At 33.7% G+C, this 20,513-nt stretch overlaps 1 protein-coding gene across 2 annotated transcripts in view; it reads right to left on the reverse strand.

Moving 5' to 3' along the window:
- Positions 1-257: 257 nt before the first annotated feature.
- Positions 258-20,513, reverse strand: part of LOC128997017 (uncharacterized) — a 93,393-nt gene continuing 73,137 nt past the window's right edge. The window contains exons 3-11 of one of the 2 annotated variants that reach the window (XM_054422594.1): positions 18,194-18,335; positions 17,074-17,250; positions 15,521-15,833; positions 11,745-11,932; positions 9,048-9,337; positions 7,684-7,837; positions 5,956-6,095; positions 5,449-5,619; positions 258-3,917 (exon numbers count right to left, since the gene is read on the reverse strand). In XM_054422594.1, the coding sequence (XP_054278569.1) occupies positions 3,860-3,917; positions 5,449-5,619; positions 5,956-6,095; positions 7,684-7,837; positions 9,048-9,337; positions 11,745-11,932; positions 15,521-15,833; positions 17,074-17,250; positions 18,194-18,307 (1,605 nt within the window). In that variant the 5' untranslated portion in view covers positions 18,308-18,335 and the 3' untranslated portion in view covers positions 258-3,859. The remainder of the gene's footprint in view (positions 3,918-5,448; positions 5,620-5,955; positions 6,096-7,683; positions 7,838-9,047; positions 9,338-11,744; positions 11,933-15,520; positions 15,834-17,073; positions 17,251-18,193; positions 18,336-20,513) is intronic. The other variant, XM_054422595.1, reaches the window with a different exon arrangement.

Consider the following 20,513-nt stretch of genomic DNA (forward strand, 5'->3'; position numbering starts at 1 on the left):
ACAATAACATTAGATTGTCGTAATTTTCATTAGCTTCTTGTTCAGATAGAAATCACTGTTGTTATTATGTTTCTTATTCAAAAATAATAATCTCAAACAAAAAAAAACATAAATATCGTATTTAAAACCACAAATCATAAAATATATTGTAAAAAGATGGACAAATGCTGTGAAAATATTTATTTTGTATATAAAATCAAACAAAATTAACTTTTACTTTTATATATAAATCATTTACTTAAATATGCTATAGTAAACTAGACTCTTTCCTTAATTTACAGGAAAACTATTTATAAACCAACAGATTTCAACATTTTACCTCTCATATATTAAAAATAAATGTTCAATGAACATAGATAACCCAATTCTATTTTAATACCTATATTTACATGTCAAGGGAATTACATGTGCGACGGAAATAAATTGTTAAAAAACAAAATACATTTTCAATTTTCTTTCCTTTTCTAGGGAAAACTCGGTACCCTGTTGTCTAAAAATGGAACAAGCTACTATAAAAGCAGTGCGGTGAAGCGGTAGCGGTGAACGAAGCGAAATGGGTAAATACACGAAGAAAGGCACACCGATAATAACATCTTATGAACACGTACATGAATATGTGACTTGTAATATAATATTTATATATTTATAGAAGCTTTACCCTACAAGTATATACATGTGCAATACTATCCCTACTTTATCACAAGCTACAGTTTCTAGCGCAAAACAGGACTTAGCCTAGATAGGAAGTTCTAGGTCAGAAAAGTGCTCAAAAACTACAGTTTACTTACAATCTACTGCAAAATTGACATCAGGGTTTCTCGAAAATAATATAAAAATACCAATTTCTTTGAAGTACTGAGGAACAGAAGAAAACTGTTACGTTTGAAAGGGAGATATATTAGATGACAAAGCAAAATGAATATTTAGCTGTAAGGAGGAAGATTTTCATTTAGTTTCTTAGTTTTAGATTGGTGTTTCAGTGTCATATGCAAACTTAAAACAAACTTAATATATTGTTTAACAGCTCTAAAAATACACATTGTCAATCAACTTGATCATTAGATTAAACTGTGGATATTAATACTTAATTGGTAAAACCATGTGATACCCTTCAGTATAATAAAGGATTAATACAAGAAAAATTACATGTAACCATGAAACGATCATGACAACAATGCAATAAAACCAGGTTAACTTTTCAATAATGAGCCTACCTTGTGTTCTAAATTTGGAAATATTTCAACTTTTTGAAATGTTTATACAAACAACAACACAATCCTAATGTTAACCAAATACTAATTATAATATAATAAGTTCCAATAGTTTAACTACATTTTTTTTACATGATTTGGCCAATAAACACAAAAACACAAAATGTTCTGAGGTTTTGATAATTTTTTCAATTTTTATGAGTATTTCTGAAATTAATTTCATGGCCCTAAGACCCTAAAAATACTACACTAATATAATATGTGTATTTGTTAACATAACCAAATTAAGTGGTGCTCTCGCAAATTATTATTTGCCGCATTTTGATGAACATATCTAATTGACTTTAGATTGATATTACATTGGTCCCGTTAAATGAATAAATGTAAAAGTATGTACATATCTTAACTTAAATAGTTACATTTTAAACCAAGCTAAGCTGAAAGTGACGAACACAGAAGAAACATCGTAGGCATTTTGTATGCGTAAACGTAGGTAGTTCTCTTGATAGTGACTAGGTCGCAGCACTGTTGACGGGATTTCCTTCCGCACTACACAATATACGTCATTGCTGTTTCCCCCCTCTTCTTCTACTCCCACCATCTACTACGCGTCGTTTGCTAGTGAGCATGCAGAGTTTGCGCGTCTACAGCGCGACTGGCGGCTAAATTTGTAAACCCAATCGAGTCAAACGCAACTCAAACGCCGTTTCCTTTGTTTTTGTCACTTTTCTATAAATAAACTAACTTTTTGCATCAAAACAACAACGTAAGCTACACCCGGATTGTATCTATTTCTTTACCTAAACAAAGTTGCACAAGTTGTCAATATTTAGGACGAAAATTAAACGTAGAGGGTTTACATTTGAAACACCTAGAAGCGTTCTGTTCCCCGGGGTGATTCAAGGAAATGTGGAAAACGACAAAAATAAAAATTTAAACAATCCTTTTTTTATGAGAGCATAAAATCTAATGATTTAACTTTTACGAGATCGCTTGGTTATTTCTATGAAGGTGAGCATATGAAGAAAAGAAGTTTAGTTTAAAATAGTGAAATCAGTTCATATATAAATCAACTAAGGTTGGTGTTAGTAGTTGACTTCGACAAAGTTGGTGGTTTTAGAACAACGAGTTTTAAGTTTTAGAGTACCAGTAAGCACAGTGTTATTCTCTCTCAGAACCTATGAATAATATTGTTTGGGACGTTGTAAGTTTTAGTTTTGATACTATAGAGTTCATTAGAATTCGGCTACACAATGAAAGCTGGACCAGCCATTTAGACTTATTTAAAATTATCTAAAGTGTCACCTTTGAGGAAAATATAATAACAATTTGTTTAAAAAATTTATTATTATTTTTTTTTATAAATTTATAATAGAATGTAGCATTCGATTTTAAATGCCCTGTGTATCCAGCGCGTAGCTCAAAACATGTATCATAATCTTAGGTTGGGCTGTATTAAAGAAATTAAGCCTCATGGCTTTTATGTTTGTAATCATTCGTTACTTTTGGGTCCACAAAGTATTTTCATACTCTCAATAACGTTCAAAATCTTTTAAGGAATATCTAAATTGACTGAATTGTACTTATTTTTTATACTGCAATGGTTCTATGGTTGGTTTGTTCTAATAACATACAAATCACATTAAATCCTTGGAAAATTTAGAAATTTCTAATAAAAATAACATACTCGAAGATAATTGATAATAAAACCACGTACAACAAAGTCTTTTGTGTTTTAAGACAACAGTTAATGTAGCCACTGTATAAGAACGCCAAACTCAATAATTTCCTAAGTAAAATTTCAACTAGAAAAAGGCCTCACACAAGAGTGAAAATATCGGACCCTCTTTAATGAATCCCCGTTAAGTTTAAACGTTTTCTACCCACCCGAGGTGTTTTCTTCAAGAGTGTGTTATATTTTTATTAATAATGTCGTAGACGTATAGGTAAATCAAGCCTAATATCCTCAAGTAGGAAATATCAATTAAATCGGCCAGTCACATTGTTCTACGGCCTGCTGCAGGATAAAATTTGAATATTAATTACATAAAATAGAATTTAAATGATTGGTGTATCATGCGTAAAAAATATACCATTGCTATAAAATACATTTCAGTCAGTAAAAGGGGCGATGGAAACTTATGGTGTTATGTACATAGTTTTCTGATAAGATTGACCTGAAAGAGGTCAAATGGACTATTTCTGATAGAGTGAGCGGTAAATAGTAATTGGACTGTTGGAGTGTATTTAGTAACCTTAAATTTAAAGCGACATTATGAATATTGGTGTTAAAGTAATTAGGTCACTGCTAAATGACACTACTGAATCCAAGTTAAGAACATATATATTTGGGCCTGCACGCTCCTACACTAGTGACTGAAAATGGTCAATGAACTCTTGAAGTTTTGTAGAAAAGGTGACCAGAGGAACAAAAAGGCCCGAAATACGTGTCATTACGTCTTATACAGATCGAATATCCTGCGGTGAGCTGGTTTGATGGTATGGACGGCGATTGAGCCGAGAGAGCAGACGTAGCCTGCTATTGTGTCCCACACACTGCCACGGCGCTGGGCAGATTGGGTGTGTGGGTGTGGGTGTGGGTGTGGGTGGGGGTCCACTGGGCCGGTGGGACGAGGGGTCCTCCGTCCTCAGGCGTACTCCGTATCAGAGGACATTGTGCGGTCCCCCAGACCGTGATGGTGGTATCTGGAACAACCAATTATACCGCTAGTAAAACGTGAAAATACTTAATCAAAACTAACTTTTCAGTTTACCCAGTAAGTATCAAGTTTAGTACCTTAATATAATCGATCTGGTTTACCCTAAAAGGTGTGCTCTATCAAGTATTGGCATGATTGTTGAGGGACTATGAGCTCCCCATCTTTATTCCATTCACGGTCGCCTTGCATTATGACATTTTGCAGTCGTAAGACGCGTGATTCAAAAGGTAGTGAAGTTTAAATTTAGTATTTCCATCATGGTATGTGTGCCTTTGATATAATATATTTCAAGTTCAATATTCACTTTTACTGAACCATAGTTATATAGATTTTTTTAGTTTCTTTAGAATGTATTTAATGTTGTTGGTGATTTGATCTTTAAGCGATATTGTATATCCATGTGCGACTAGAACATCACAAACAGGTCTTTGACCTAGGGATGATTCATACTTTAGTGGAAGTAGTGTGTAGCTATTTTAAATAGGTATTTGAAATACATACTGTATAGTTTGTGTAAAACATCCTGGTTTCTCTTTTTCGGTTCTCTTTAGTTTAAGTGACAACACAGACATCAGACGTCACGAAACTCTCATTATGTACTTTTTATAATGGTTTGTTAATACTGTACCTATTTTAGCTATACTAGAGTTACAATCAAAATAGAAGGGAATAATGTTTAAACAAATTAAGTTACAAATAAAAATAATCCTGTAATTTAAGCTTCTCCATGAGGGTCCTGAATACAGCTGACACAGCCCGCATGATAATAAACATGACGTTTCAAACCTTGTTAGCAGCCCGACTAACTCTTATAATATCTGTACGCGACTGCAAATACAATTTAGAATACGACTTTTCCCCTTTCTTGGAAAGTATAGAAGCTTTGATAGACGCTGCTCGTGGTACGAACGAACATGAACTAAACATATACTAAACATAGCTGAATGTACTATACACTAAGTACTAAAGACCCAAATGTTGGCGAGAGTAAAGTTGGTGGGTTTGGTTTTGGGGTGTGTTCGGAGAAAGTGTATTGTGGTTGCTGTAGTGGACGATTGGGTTGTTGTGGTTTTGGTAGGTTTATGATTTGAGTGGTTGTGGTTTGGATAGTATTCCCTGGTTTGAGGAAGTATTGTAAATTTTGAGGGATTTTATCGGTAGTATATAGAGGTTACAACTGTTCATTATCCTTATTAAAAAAATAGATATACCACTAATCCAACTAATTTTATTAATTATATTTCTTCACTCATACGAAATAAAAATTATGGTATTTGTAAATAAATATACAGTACTAGGTTATAAAATAGGGCTAAGAAGTGGTACAGCCATGTAATTATTATCGTTTCGTTTTTATCTACCTTATTCTTAATGAGCATTATGAAACTACAGTAGTTTCGATCGTGAAACGGACTGCACAAAAAGTAAATAAAAATCGGGATTAATATCTTCCATAAAAACAATATAAGACTATTGGCAGGCTTACAAAATTGAAATAAAAATTACTCTGTTCTTACCCGCGCTCTTCAAACGGATATGGATCTTCCTCTTCTTCTGGTCGACCATCAGGCGTTTGCAAATCATAAGAGTAAGTTCCTCTTGAATGTGCATAAGCTATACTCTTCTGATAACTAAATAGTTGTCGTTCCAAGCTATAGTTCTCTGCCTGGAGGGTCTGTATCTCTCGCCTGGAAATATTTTATAAACTTATTACCAAATTTAAATAATTAAAGGTAAACTTAAGGGGAAACAACACTGATATCATATGAGAGTTTGTTCGAAAAAATAATTAACAGTCTTTGGTCATAGGTTCAAATTCTTATCATAGCCTCACAAGACATCTTTCTCAATTCTAAATTCACCTTCTCTTCATGTTATAAGTAAAAGTTTTGTTATATATTATCTGTTGTAAGGCCGTGAAAATAAGACTGTGAAAGTAAGGAAACAGATTTTAGTCATTCCTTTAAAAAAATAAAAATATGCCTTGTAGGTTTATTAAGAACTAAAAACTTGTTTGCACTTGCCTCATTTGGTGGTTCTGGGTACGAGTGACGTCGTCATATTTATGATATGACGCTTGGAACAGAAGGTAACTCTCACTCCACACAACCTGCACCCTCATCTGACCTTTGTCTGTCAGGTAGGGACATCCTGGCTCCTTCAACTGCATGAAGCATAAAAAATTAAACTGTTAAGACACATTGAACAAAAAATTCCGTAACCTTTGCAAGGGAATAAGATCAAAAAGTAGCCTAAGTACAAGTTCATAATTTAGGTAACCATAACTAAATTGTCCTCCTGTAGATGGCCTGCGCGTTTTGCTTTTAACTTTAATTTTTTACTACCACATCATTAGGTTAAAGATACAAACAATGTTTTCCCACAACAGTCCTAAACATCTCTATTTTTTAAAGAAGTTTAATATGTTATTATTTTGAAAATATACTACAGAAAAAGAAATGTGATCCAGAGGGAATGAAACCCGTCGCTTACTCATAAAGACACCCATAAAACTGTAACAAATTACATTCAAGTTTTTACTTGTGTATATTTTCATAATTTTAAGAAATAGGTTCCTTGATAAACCAGAAAATCAAAATATAGCACTCAAGAGTTCAATTCATTCAATTTATTTAAGAGTTAAAATTTTGTCAATATGAAAAACTAGTTTCACAAACCTTAACCCATCGATTTTTTTCCGTCACAACTTTACATAAGGGTAGCATTATCTCATTGATAAAATCTATTTGTAATTGGTGGGATTTGAACCCGGGACTTGGGGCAACGAAGCCCCGTGATCTACCACAAAACCAGCTTGCCCTTCGCCCCTAGATGGTGATAAACGAAAACATTGTAAACACAATTCATAATTAGGGGAATCAATAAGCAGCATGTTTTGTTCTCTTACGAGACATGTTAGTACGAATGAAGCAGTTAGTACATTTGTTCAAGGGTTTTAATAAAGAGAATCAAATCAAATTGCTAAACTGAAATTAAAATATGAAACTATTGTTTACGCACTATATGCTAAGCGTTATTATTAGAGCCGACAGACCAAATTAATTACCAGTCAACTCCTCCCAAATTACAGAAGCATTGGTTTAGTTTATTTCAAAGGATAATTGGATAATTTACGAATCTACAATATCCGTTACAGAGTTATCAGTTGCAGGATTAATCTGATCTGTTTATTGTAATATATATTTTTATTGGATATTTCAAATTTTAATTGCTAGATTTAACGAGATTTTTGTTTTCTCTAAAAAGTTTTGGATCAAAATACAATACAATTATTTAATATTTATAGTGAGTATATTTAATATACCCAACGTGTGGTATCCCAGGCATTTCATAATTCGTTAAACACGATTGTTATTCTAGGAATATTATTATGTTACTATTTATATGTTGTAATTTATTTTTTTAAATTGTATTTCATATAGCTTTTCATCCTAGTCCATTGCTAGAAATTATCGGAAACATAAAATGTTGCATTATATTTCTATGACCTTTATTATACCTTTACGAAGTTTTTTAAATGCTAAATTTCATTGCCTTAAGTATAGAATCCTCAAATATTAGAAGTATCAAGGTTTTTTAGTTTTGTTTTTTTTGTTTGGCGCGTCTGGTTTAGTTTATCCCAGCAGAGAATTATCTTTTGTCCATACAATTTTCTTTTAATTTTCTCATAACTATGTCATACTCCTCTCTGTCACATTTCCCCCCTTTCTTCACTACTATTCTTTACTCACCTCTTTTACTCCAACGTCCGTCTCCATGATGATCCCCTCGTCACTGTTTTCTTGGGCGTAGTAGTGGCTAAAGGGAGCTCCGGGTAACGCTTTGGGGACCATTTCTCTCGAGTCTTCGTCGTACTTCAATAGGTAGGCCATCCAACACACGTATCTACAAATATTATGTTAAAACATGTCAATTTCATGCAGAGAAAACAGGTAAAGGATATGGTATAGGTATAGACGTACCTAATGCATTATGCTACATTTCAAAGTTACATTAATACCAAAGGGTACATTACCAATTAAAAGGGTAAGCATATTTTGATAAAAATCTGGAAATGTTATTATCTTACAACGGAAAATAGGACATGTCATAGCCTCGCCTCAACCACATTTCGCGATCGATGGTATGAATATTTTAGTTCTAGTCTCGAAAGTAATCTATGTAGAGTGTCATCGTAAATATGCTACAGATTCCTGAAACTATGCGATCGATCTTTGTATTAAGATTACCGAAACTATTCATGCACATTTACAATCATCAAATTGTATAATTGTTCACCCATTGTATAGATTGAAGTAATGAAATTGTTTAATTAAAGTTTTTATTGCTTGTTCGTTATTAAAGACTAGACACTTATAATTTAGTCAGTATAATTAACGTTTTTCGGTCGCCTAAGATGTCAACAATTGAGCTCACAACACATATCTTACATCTACGTTGTCTAAGTTGTGTGGTATTAGTTGTTGTTATCACATATTAAAATAAAACTAAGAACGCGAATAGAGTATTCGCGTTCTTAGTTTTATTTTAATATGTGATAAATACTCTCAATGTGAGCTGTTTTAACCTGTAATAGGCAGCTGTAGATGTGTCGTAATTGACACGAAACGCGTACTGCAGAATTCAACTCTTGACACCTTAGGCTACAGAAAAAGTAAACTATACTGAATTTATATGGCTATTGCAAAATATAAATTAAAGTTTGGTAATATCTGGTCAACATTGAGACTGTTTTTTCAGCACTTAGAACTAAAAGAGACAGAGTTGTTAGTGAAACTAATTTACCAACCCTTGTATTTCTAATCTCTTCTCTGTGGAAATTGTTATTGTTTGATGTTACCTTTGAAGGAAAAAAAATCAATTGAGAATGACGAAGATGATTATGATGATAGTGAACTAAAAAAGGCCAATACCGCATTTATTAATTACCTACAATAGCCTTCCCTTAGTTAGTGAACCCGGGGACGGATCTTTTATCTGTTTCTTAAATGTTACGTTATTAGTTCAAGTGGGTGTCAGTGTAGGGACTGGTTGTCCGTCACCGTTAAATATCCTTCCCTGGAACAGTAGACCCCGGACAGTTTGTCCTACTGACCTGAGATGGTTCCTGGGCACGTTGTGGATGTCCTTGTACACCATGTGTAGCCTGACAGTCTCCGAGTGGCAGTCACTCTTGATGGACCACGCCTGCTTATCTCTGTCATAGCACTGGGTGACAGCGGGGGCAGCCACCACGACCCCGTGGGTGCCTCCTGCCGGCGCTGCCGCCGCCCCACTGCTGCCCGCCGCCGCCGTCGCCGCCGCCGCGTGCTGCACCACTATCGTTGACACCACCTCACTCAGCGTGTTGGCCATCAGCATCTCCAGATGGACGCGGACTGCTCCCTGGACAATGAGTTGTTAAGCTTTATCTTTGTGACTTTGACCAGTAATATCTCAAAGTAGTTCAGCTGAGTTCGACCACGTCACATAAAGGAACCTAAACCATCAACCCCTATTACCATTTACACTAATACCATTGGATACTGAATTAGACATCCCATCTATATGGACTGGCTGTCGCCAAATGTTCATTAATAAAGAACCTAATTGTTTGAGTTAGACCCAGAAGCATGGTTACTAACATAGTTTTGTGGTAATAACAGTTGCTATGGCTCACAATAAGTTTAAATAGTTTGACTTGGTAAAAAAGGTTCGAAATGTATTAGACAGAAATCAGAAATCACCAAAATCTGTTGGTTGCCCACATCAACTACAACGGTTTTGATTAGAAAACTGGCAACAATTTTAATATAGGGATGTGATGCCTAGTTGTAGTCAAAGCTACAGTATTACTAAGTACTGACATGTTGGTCTCTAATATCACCTGACATCTGTTAGGTTTCATAGTTTTTTTGTCTTTGAGAAAGTTTTACCTAGTTCTATAAGACCTAGTATGTACTTAACTATGTACAAAATCATGACATTGTCATATTATGATTTTGTATTAGATTACAATTGAACCAAATTTAGAATCAGCTATGATAATCTGATTTTCGTGTTGTTTTTTACGTCAACTTCTTCCTGCAGCTTTTATTTACTTTTATAACTCTCCATCCATAAAATAAATGCTCCAGCTATGGCTAATCGAATTCTTCGTAATTATTATGCTTTGTAAGGATATATACTTCCCTTATAGCTCAACTCACCTAGGTTAAGCTATCTCGCAAGGAAGTCAAGATGTACGCTGGTGGAAATTCACTTCAGAAATGCTTTGTATCAAGGTGTCATGTATTACATGACTAGTTTGTGATTGTGTACAGTTTAGCTTAGTGGGTTAACTTGGTTAAATGTTGTTGTATACACAGCATGAAACCACGTGTAGCGACTTTAAGCACACACAGTCACTGACGGTCACACCTGTCCCCACTGACAATAGGACAATAGGAGCCACATGTATGAATTTGGTTCGTGTATAACCATTATGTGTTGTAAAGTAGGTAAACCACTTTTAAAACTTTTAATAATTTACTGTTTTTCATTCGATGGTTCATTACGCGAAGATTGCCAAAACTGATGTAGGCCTAATACTAATTTATTACGTGTTTTTATATTGAATGAACATAAGGAATACAGTTTGTTGTTTGGCTTGTCATACTTTAATCTCGATGTATAAAATTGCAATCAGCATAAAACTACATAGTACACCACCCAAGAATAAAAAATATATATAAGTATAAAACTGACATTGACTTATCATTATTTTTGGATCCATCTATCAACCAGACCTTCACTCAAAAACTTAAGCTGAATAAACAAAAACAAATAAACAATTTAATTGGACACTCTACGTAACATAATTTAATCAAATACGAAAAGCTTATTATTCATTAATGAACTTCTTTGAATGTCATTTGCATCTTGGTGTATTGTACTCGTGTCTATTGTCTAACACGTCTTTGTCTGATTAAATTATCAATCTAGCTAATGTTGCATATTAATAAGGAAGGATATATGAACTAACTAGCTTGAGTGCGTACAGAATTTCGTTAAAATCAAATTTAAAGCCTGGACGAATGCTTTCCAATTGCCAGAACAATACGTACCCTTGACTAAAACTAGTGAAATATAACTATAAAGATAGAGCTATTTAAAACAACATGGTAAACTACTTTGAAGTTATGTTTAATTTTATACCCACACATTGTTAATTATTATAAGCTGATGTCAGTTAAAATTCATTACAGTAAAGTGAATAAAATAATACGTAATGAAACCCCATTTGATTAATCAGGCGGCAAACAGCCGTTTTCTTCCGTTGTGTTTTTTTTTCTATTTTTTATTTTAGGCTATGTTATTTGCTTACTCTTTGATGTATAAATAAAAGAGTATTCGTTACAGTTGAAGTATGACCGATCGTGTGATTCTTTATCGATATATCGATCGACACAGAAGGATTCCGATATCACCATCATTACAACGGTGTTTTAATCACTACGCTTATCCACCACTAAATCGCGTTGCAATCAGTACACAATTACTCAACCCACGCCATGCGGTTGGTATTCGTGTTTCTCTGCTTGATATGATGCTCTTCTTGCATATGATGAATTAAATTTTTTGAGTATTTTTGTTTTTATTTTTTGTTGACTTGGCAATCGATTTTTAGTGTTTTATAGAAACGCCTATAGCAAAATCAGCAGATTTCGCATGCGAGAATAAAGCGGTAATAAGCTATTTTGCGCACTGTTTACAGGTCTGGATCATATCCAGAGTATGAAAAATTGTTAAATATTGACTCAAAGTCCTTTACCTTATACACGAGGTCCTGGAACCGTGACGAGGTGTGCCAACCATAGCTCTTCCCGTCTGAGTCAGAGACGTCATCCACGGGCCCTGAGTCCACCCTCCTCGGTCCGTCCCCCAGCACCAGACTGTACCGGACTCTGCATTGGTGGTCGAACCCGGTACACCTGTTGAGGTACACCGACACTCGCCCGTCTGTAGAATAAACAGAATTAGCAAACTTCCATACTTTCTCTCATTAGTTTGGCAACAACTTTTATCATAGGCAAGTGGTGAAAGTAACTAAACTTTTTGGAGAAAATTTATTTTTAAATTTGCAATAAATGTTTAATCTCTAGTACGGCAATGTGGGTTGGACATTTTTTTACAGTTAAAAGCGCATATACTACTGGATTAAAAAACAAATTTGTCGAGCCATTTATGTGAAAATCTGATTTTTCCTTTATTTCATGGGTTTTGTGGGAACATCGTCATCAAAACGTTTATACCAAGTGTCATCGAAATTGGGTCTCATAGGTAAATCTCTTCATATCTGCAGACACGTACACATACATAAGAGAAAAAAAACACTTTTGGGGTTTAGGGTGATATTTTCACCAAAAACTCAATTACTAACATTTTGACGAAAACAGTACTTTCCACATACTACGCAACAAAAAAAACTTAACATTTTATGAGGCTCTATGAGTGTGAGGCTCTATGTTCAATAAATTTCCCATAGTATTGGTACTATGTGTAATGTGAGAAAGTAAAAAGATTGATATGTTTTATTTCTTTTGTTTGACAGTCTATTGATATTTTATTTCTTTGAGGTTATGACAAGTGTGTAAAATCAAGTGTGTAGTAGGCCTAAGTAGATGCTGATGAAACTGGTCCTTAAGAATGAAAACAGTAACATGAATAATCACCATTGGTATTGTTTTTGTCTTTAAAGGAACTGCCTTTGGTCTTAATAATATTGAATGTTGACCTATTGTTAGATTGCACCATTAATTGACAGCCATAACTACAGATGCAATGAAGTGAAGGAAACAGAGATATCAATATATGAGCTTGTTGTTTTGCTTAAAAGTGTCTCACGTGCTTATTTATAATTGTTGGTGTTTTTGGCGACTGGCGTTCTGCAGTCCAAACGAACTATGAGACGGCAATAGATTATTCCCTATATGAAAAATTCCCTAAATAGTGCATTTGCAAACAATGTTACATTGAGTAACAAAACCACTATTTTTGATACACAGAATAGTTATTAACTCAATATTTCTAGTGTTCCATTGTCATTTTGTCTGGCGTGTGATAAATGGCGTTAATAATTGAAACAGACCACGGATTTAATTGTTTCGTCGAGAATGGAAATGGTTTTCACACTGGCACCCAACGAATATGTGACTTAGTGTACATGTTTGGTTTAACAGGCTATTTATCGTACAAACATAGATAGAACATACTCTCTGAGTAAATTTCTGATCCTTATTGAACAGCTGAAGACAATTTTATTGTTAGTTCTGAACGGTACTGTAAAGGTCGTGTTTTGTTTACAATTTGTTTCTTGTTATTTAAGTCAATTAAAACATCGTTTAAGCAAATAACGCAATCTAACTGTAAACAATAACTCGTCTCCTAGTTATATAACCAACAGTAATCAAGAATTAAACCCTAAAATAATAGAAACAAAATTTCGTTGATACTAGCGCCCATACATGAACTAGACAAAAAAACGAGCTTGATATTTACAGTGGCATGAAAAGTCTACTTGTGTTGGTTAGTCTATGCTACAAGTAATATTATTTAAACAAAGTTATTTGATTATTTTCTAGATTCATAAGAATTGGGTTATTGTAATGTCATAAGCTCTCATTCTATTATTCTTTATGATTGGAAAGAGCCTGACATAATTTTTTATGTACAGACGATATTTATACAGAATAAACATAAGCTCTGTAAAATTAAATTTACGATTTTAGATTTTTACTAAAACATGTAACAAAATAACAAAAGAAAATAGGTTTGAATTTGATCTTAATACTGTTATTATTGGTTGAACCGCAAGATTAACTGAAGTAGCTCAAGTAAATAAAAAATAATTATGCATGAATTTTGTGAAGGTATAACGTCGCAAACGGTGAATATATTCACATAACAACGATTTTTAGGATTCCGAAAGTAACAATCAATCAATAAATGTTTTATATTGCATTAGAAATATAAATAAAAGTGTATATAATACACTTTTTGAATGACCAACTAACTGTTATCCTCCTATCGATATATACAGCTCCGATATATATCGATATATATCGACCGATTGTAGGGTTCCAATAGTATCAATCGACACATTTATGTTTATATTGCAATAAAAGTATAAATAAAATAGTTTTCGTTACGGTTGAAGTATGACCGATTGTGTGATGCTCTATCGATATATCGATCGACACAGAAGGATTCCGATATCACCATCATTACAACGGTGTTTTAATCGCTACGCTTATCCACCACTAAATCGCGCTGCAATCAGTACACAATTACTCAAACCACGCCATGCTGTTGGTATTCGTGTTTCTCTGTTTTAACTTGCATATGATGAACTAAAGTTTTCGGGTATCATTTTACAAATACGATGGACGTGATAGTTCTTTAATCGGAAATTATAAATCAACCATCTGGAATGATGTTTAAAAACCGTGTCTTCGAATTTTCTTTAAGTGTTTTAGGTGTTTAATACCTTTTACTATAGAGCAAATTGTATTGGATTAAAGGTGGTAATCTTTTATCTAAAGCAAATAGTTTCAAGTTATAAAATGTTAACTAAAATAATGTAGACAATTATTTAGCTTTAAGAATTATTGTGTTCTGTTGTTTTGAGAATTCCACTGTTTTAAGGTGGTCATTGTTGTATAACCGATCCAAATGGTTAATAAGGTGGGTTTAACGATTGAAAACCAGTTTTTTTTAATGTTATATATATGTACAAATGCACTAATTCATCATTGAACCAATGAAAAACCCAATCTTCTGATATTATTGTATAAAAACAAAAAGATATACGTCTAATAACAACACTGTAATAATATATTTACACTTACTTATAATGTTGACTCAAAATACGGTAAATATGTATAAAAGATGGTAAGTGGTGATCGATTTCGATAGGACATTCCAATCATCACCAGGCCTATCACGGGATTCGCTTAATGGGTCTGATGATGATTGGGGTGTCCAATCGAAATCGATCACCACTTACCATCTGTTATGTATTTACCGTTTTGTGAGTAAACAGTATAAGTTTAAATATATACAAGTGTTGATCGACGGATATATTTTTGTTTTCTTAGGCATTTTAATAACACGTTTCATGCTGATCAAGAAGATGTCAGTGCATTTATTATTACTACCACATATTGCTACGGAAATATTTAAAACCCTGAACAACTAATCTTGTGTTCAATGTTATCTTTATAAAAAAATGAGTTAACCTAAAATCGATTACATGTTCTTTTAAATGTCTCCATATCCATGACTACCAATATTTTGAAAATTTCATAATTTCTTAAAACGCTTAAGTCAAAATTTCAATATAGAAAATGAGTTTACAATCAAAAGTCATATAAGGTTTTTTAACCAAAACTATTTATAATCACAAATAATAATGTTGATAATTATGATGATGATATACAAATCTAGGTAAATTGTTATACCACTAGCTTTATCAAAATTGCAAAACCCCTGTAGGCCTATTACCTAAAAAAAAAAAAACACCGATAAGTATCTTAGAAAATTACCTACCATGGATATCCTTTATTCCATTAGGGTAGAGCGCGAGGTTCCAATCAAAACCACCATAAGTGAAGTAAGTGGTCTCCATCTTGTTGGTCTGGGGTGGGTTTTTGGCGGGGTTTTGGTGGTGATTACGCGGCAAGTGGTGGCCGAAGATGCTGCTGGGAACGCGGAAGTCTGTGTCGAACATAGTTCTGACATGACCCATGCTCAACTCCAGCTGGAACTCGCCGTTGTGGTCGGCAAAGTTGCGGACGTAGAGTTCACTGACGGCGATGTAGTTGCGGTTACCCTGCGCCGGACATTCTGTCGTAAACTTGACCTGAAAACAAGGGTGAAAATTTTAACTTATCTGTGGTACATTCTTGTAAGATGAACAAAACTCTTCCTCTTCCTATTTAAATAAATAGGCTGTATATTAATAGCCGGGTAGTCAGTGTTCAACTATTTAAGGAACAGTCATCGATCAAAAAATATTTTGTTACTGTGATACAATACCTGCATGTTATACTAATCCTTAATGCTGTAGTGGCAACTAGCTCCAGATTTTGGTCGGAACCATCATCAGGCCAGGCCTACAAGGTGTCAGTCACCTAATTTATGGTAGCCAAAAGAGTTCAATATTTACCATACACATGAGTCATGGGAACATAAACGGACATACTTTTACATGAAACACGAGATAAACTATGGCACATTGACAAAAGTGAACGTGACAGTGAAGTTGGGTCTTTTTGACTACTTTCAAATTAAGTGACTACTTGACTTGTAGACCAGCTGCTGGCTCAGAGTAAGAACATAAACTAATGTCTAGTACAGCAACTAAGGATTACTATATGTAGGTATTGCAAACCACTTTAACCATAATACAATTATTCAGGGGCTAAACAACTATTGAAAATGCAAAAGCTTTTTATGGTTATAAAATCTCTTTAGAAATTGGGTCCAGTCCTTGGTCACTGGATTCAGTTTATATTGAATAAAAGGCGTATGTCATTTTTTATTAATTTAATATTCATCCTTTGCTAAGCTCCGTGTTTTTTTTTTATCTAATCATTAACAGTTTGTCCATATTCAAAAGTGTATAAGATATCTTTCATAGCTTTTTCACCAAATAACCTAGATAATTTATAATTAACACAAAAATTATTGTAATACCATACTTAGTGGTATGTCAATAGTATAATTAAGGCTGATATTTCTTGAATTTGAATAAGACAGTGCAGATTTATAGCCATAACATGTATAGATATAAAATTAATGCATAGAGTATGCTAGATAAAGTTGGCAAGTTCCTTCATTTTAAGTTATAACTTAACAACGTAGCTATAAACTTTGCAACTTGCTGATAAAGGAATCTATACGATGTTATAATGCTCTTGACACCTTTTTTAGCTGTAAACTATACGTCGGAATGTACATTACACTTTTTTTATATGCCAACTCTCATACAGATTATTCCATTTCTTATTGAGTTGTTTAAATGATAATTCTCCCAATTATCTTTCTAACAACAGAAAGAAAACACCCAAACCAATCAAATGAATTCATATAACATCCACCTGTTTTCCGGAGAACGCCTCATTGTAGCTGAAGTGATCTCTGTTTAGAAGGGTGAAGGTGAAGTCTACATACACTCTCATGGCGTCTGAGGTGCTTCTCCATACCAGGTACACGCCCAGCACTTTGTCTGTGCGGGAAAATGTGATCGCCCATCTTTGATGACCGCAGGAGAATTCCTGTTAAAATAAACGGCATCATCAATCTGACACTTAGTTTATCCTATCCGCTTACAACAACCCTTAAGCGGTGGGAATGAGTACTATGGGTATGCGTAAAATCGAAAACTTTGCAAAGAGTTTTGAACTGTAATTTTACAGCAATTGGGGCTGTACCATTTTGTTTAGAGTTAAAATGACAAAAACATACTAGATGTTAGTACAAATTTGTCTAGTAGTTTTTTGAGTATTCATTTTTCTACGGGAAAATCACCGCTAAAAATCAAAATAATCAGAAAATGAAAAAAACCTGAACATGGATTTTTGTAGTTTTAATGGAATGAGCAATTTTCTTAACAAGTAGGGCTTATCTCGTAATGGGTATTTATATGCAAAGATATGCCAAATTTCCTCAAATTGGACCACAAGTGTGGTTTGTAGCTTTACCCATCACCACACACAAACTCAACAGTTGGTCGGGATTGTTACTGAGTAACATTCTTTGAGTAACATCGGAAGCGAGTTGCATAATTCACCTAAGTGATGTAAAATCGCTCTTGTGTAACGTGTAACGTACAAAATTTTACTTGACCCGACAAAATACAGAGGGTTACGTACAATATTTTTCATTATCCATTTCAATCATCCTAACAGCAAAATTCTTTTACACACAAAAGCTAGGTTAGGAAAATACTGTAAGGCATAACAATAACATTCAAGTGCACATCTGATTTCTAGCGTTGAAAGTCGTTGGCTCCATGGAGGTATATTTAATTAAGTTGAGCACTCAATGTTATTTGAATGGGGTTTTATTACTACACCGAGTGAGTTTTTGAAACTCGGTGAAGTAAAGAAATTATTTACATTACGCTTGGGATAGGGAAGTTTAACATGGCGGGTTGGGTAAAAGCTATAAAGCCTTTAGACATCCATACAGGTATGTATTTGGAACTATTCAACTGACCTTGGATGTGATATCTCTTTCCAGGTCACGCGTGACTGATTTAGTAACTATGAACGTGAACACATGAGTGTCTGCGCGGTCCGGGATCTTGACAAACCTGTAGAGCAGTGCCATTCCGCTATCGTAGCAACATCACATCTTTCTGCAACAAACAGCACACATACATTATATTACGCTTAACTAGGTCATGCCTCATAGATTTAGTAACTATGAACGTGAACACATCAGTGTCTGCGCGGTCCGGGATCTTGACAAACCTGTAGAGCAGTGCCATTCCGCTATCGTAGCAACATCACATCTTTCTGCAACAAACAGCAAACAAACATAAAATCTTTCCGCAAACAAATACAGTAGAAATCATACATTATTCAATGTCTATCTATGTCACATTTCTCAGATCTTGTTGACATGAACGTGAACATAAAGTTTTCTGCAATGTCTGGGATATTGGCGACCTTGTAGTGAAGTATTATTTTATTGTTGTAGCAACATCGTATCTAAATGCACCAATGACACATCACCTCATATCTATTTAGGTTAGGACATAAAATCTCATCATTTTCAACTCCTTATAGATCATTATGTATTGTCTATTAATGTAAATCTAGACAACTCGTCAAATCAACGACAAGTATTTCATTAACATATAACATAGACGTTTATAGTATGTGTATTATGTATAGCTCGATTTAGATTGTGCTATTTAGCATATTTTGTATGATTAAATCCTACAACCATTCGGTGAAAAAAATTCTACGTGTTGTACATCTAATTAGCATTATAAATACCATACACATGTGTTTTTTTCGATCTCTTTACAAATAATGGTGCAGGGGAATGGTGCGGGGGCCTACAACCACGTGAATGTAGACAAACACTAAAAGACTAAAATGTGTTTTTACAAAAATAAGGATGGTGGTATATAGATTTATAGAAAGCTATTAAACTTGAAGAATTCAAAAAGATAATAGGTGTTCATTGTAAGAAACTAGAAGGATGAGTAAAATATTCAGATTGTAAAATTATAAAATGTTAACATAATGAAATATTTTAGAAATCATTTAGGAATATCCTTACCATATGCAGCTCCTAAAGAGCATGAATTGATATCCTACAGCTATGACAATAGACAACAACTTATTTAATTAAGTTGAAAAGTAAGTAAAAAAAAAAAGGTGAAGGGAAAAATTTGATGTTTAGCATCTGTGAGTTTTCATAATTCTACTTCAAAAATAAAAAGCATTTATTTAACTGCAACAAATAAATGAGAACAGCTTCTAAAATGTGATAAATGTAGCTTCAATAAAACAGTGCTCCAACACGAGACTTATGGTTTGTTATTTTGTAAGGAAAATTTGTTTTTCGTCTAGTGTTCTTCGATTTGTTTGTTCGATCGAGGGTATTACGCCTTATCGAGTGTCATGAGGTGTATCACTCAGTAAACAATAATATCTGTGTTTAATTTTTACCAACTCATAAACAAATATAGCATTACTGAGAATTATCCGTGCATTAATAGGCAGGCATGTTTCTTTTAGACCTTTTCTCTCAGCTCGTGTCCATCGCAGGGAAAATCTATACATACTGTTAGAAATATATTTTCCTGTAGATGCGTAGAATCTCTTTATGGATTAAAATATGCTGAAAAATAAGGACAAAGAATGTATTTGAAATTTCAAAAAATAATATGGGCATTATGGAATATGGTTTGCCATGCTGAGGACGAAATAACAACAAAATGAATACAGACAATCTAAACAAATGGAAGAATTTCCAATCACATGATTTATTTAGAGCGTGGGGTGAAAATAGAGAAGTCTGTACATTACATATTTTTGGTCAAATTTTCTACCACCGAACGATCTCTAGTTAGTTAACAACAAATATACACTGTATTGATTAGATCTGGATAAAGATACTGTGTTATAAGTCATTAGTAAGGAGATTCAATTTATCAAGGTGGAAAAAAGTCAAAGATACCTATGGTAGCTATAAAATTACCTCCACGCATTGTTTCAATCCTATTCCAAATTTATTTTTTTGTATTTTTTTCTTTCTAAGAGTAATGATTCTATAACACTATTACTAATCGTTTTTATGCCCTTTTATAGTATAAATTGCTTATAGTATATGTCTAGTGTTTTCCTCATGTTGATTTTAAGTAGTAATCTAGTGTATCACTTTAGATATAGATTTTTCAATATTATTAGCGATGAAGTTTGTTGTAAGTGACCAACCTACGAGAAAGAAAAGTTTACTCAGCCTATATTCAAAATCCACCTACCTTTTCACTGTGTTTAGTTTTTAAGAAATCATCCAT

Source organism: Macrosteles quadrilineatus, unplaced genomic scaffold, assembly GCF_028750875.1.
Source record: "Macrosteles quadrilineatus isolate MER2022 unplaced genomic scaffold, UCM_ALF_1.0 Scaffold_6__1_contigs__length_79288215, whole genome shotgun sequence".
NCBI lineage: Eukaryota > Metazoa > Arthropoda > Insecta > Hemiptera > Cicadellidae > Macrosteles > Macrosteles quadrilineatus.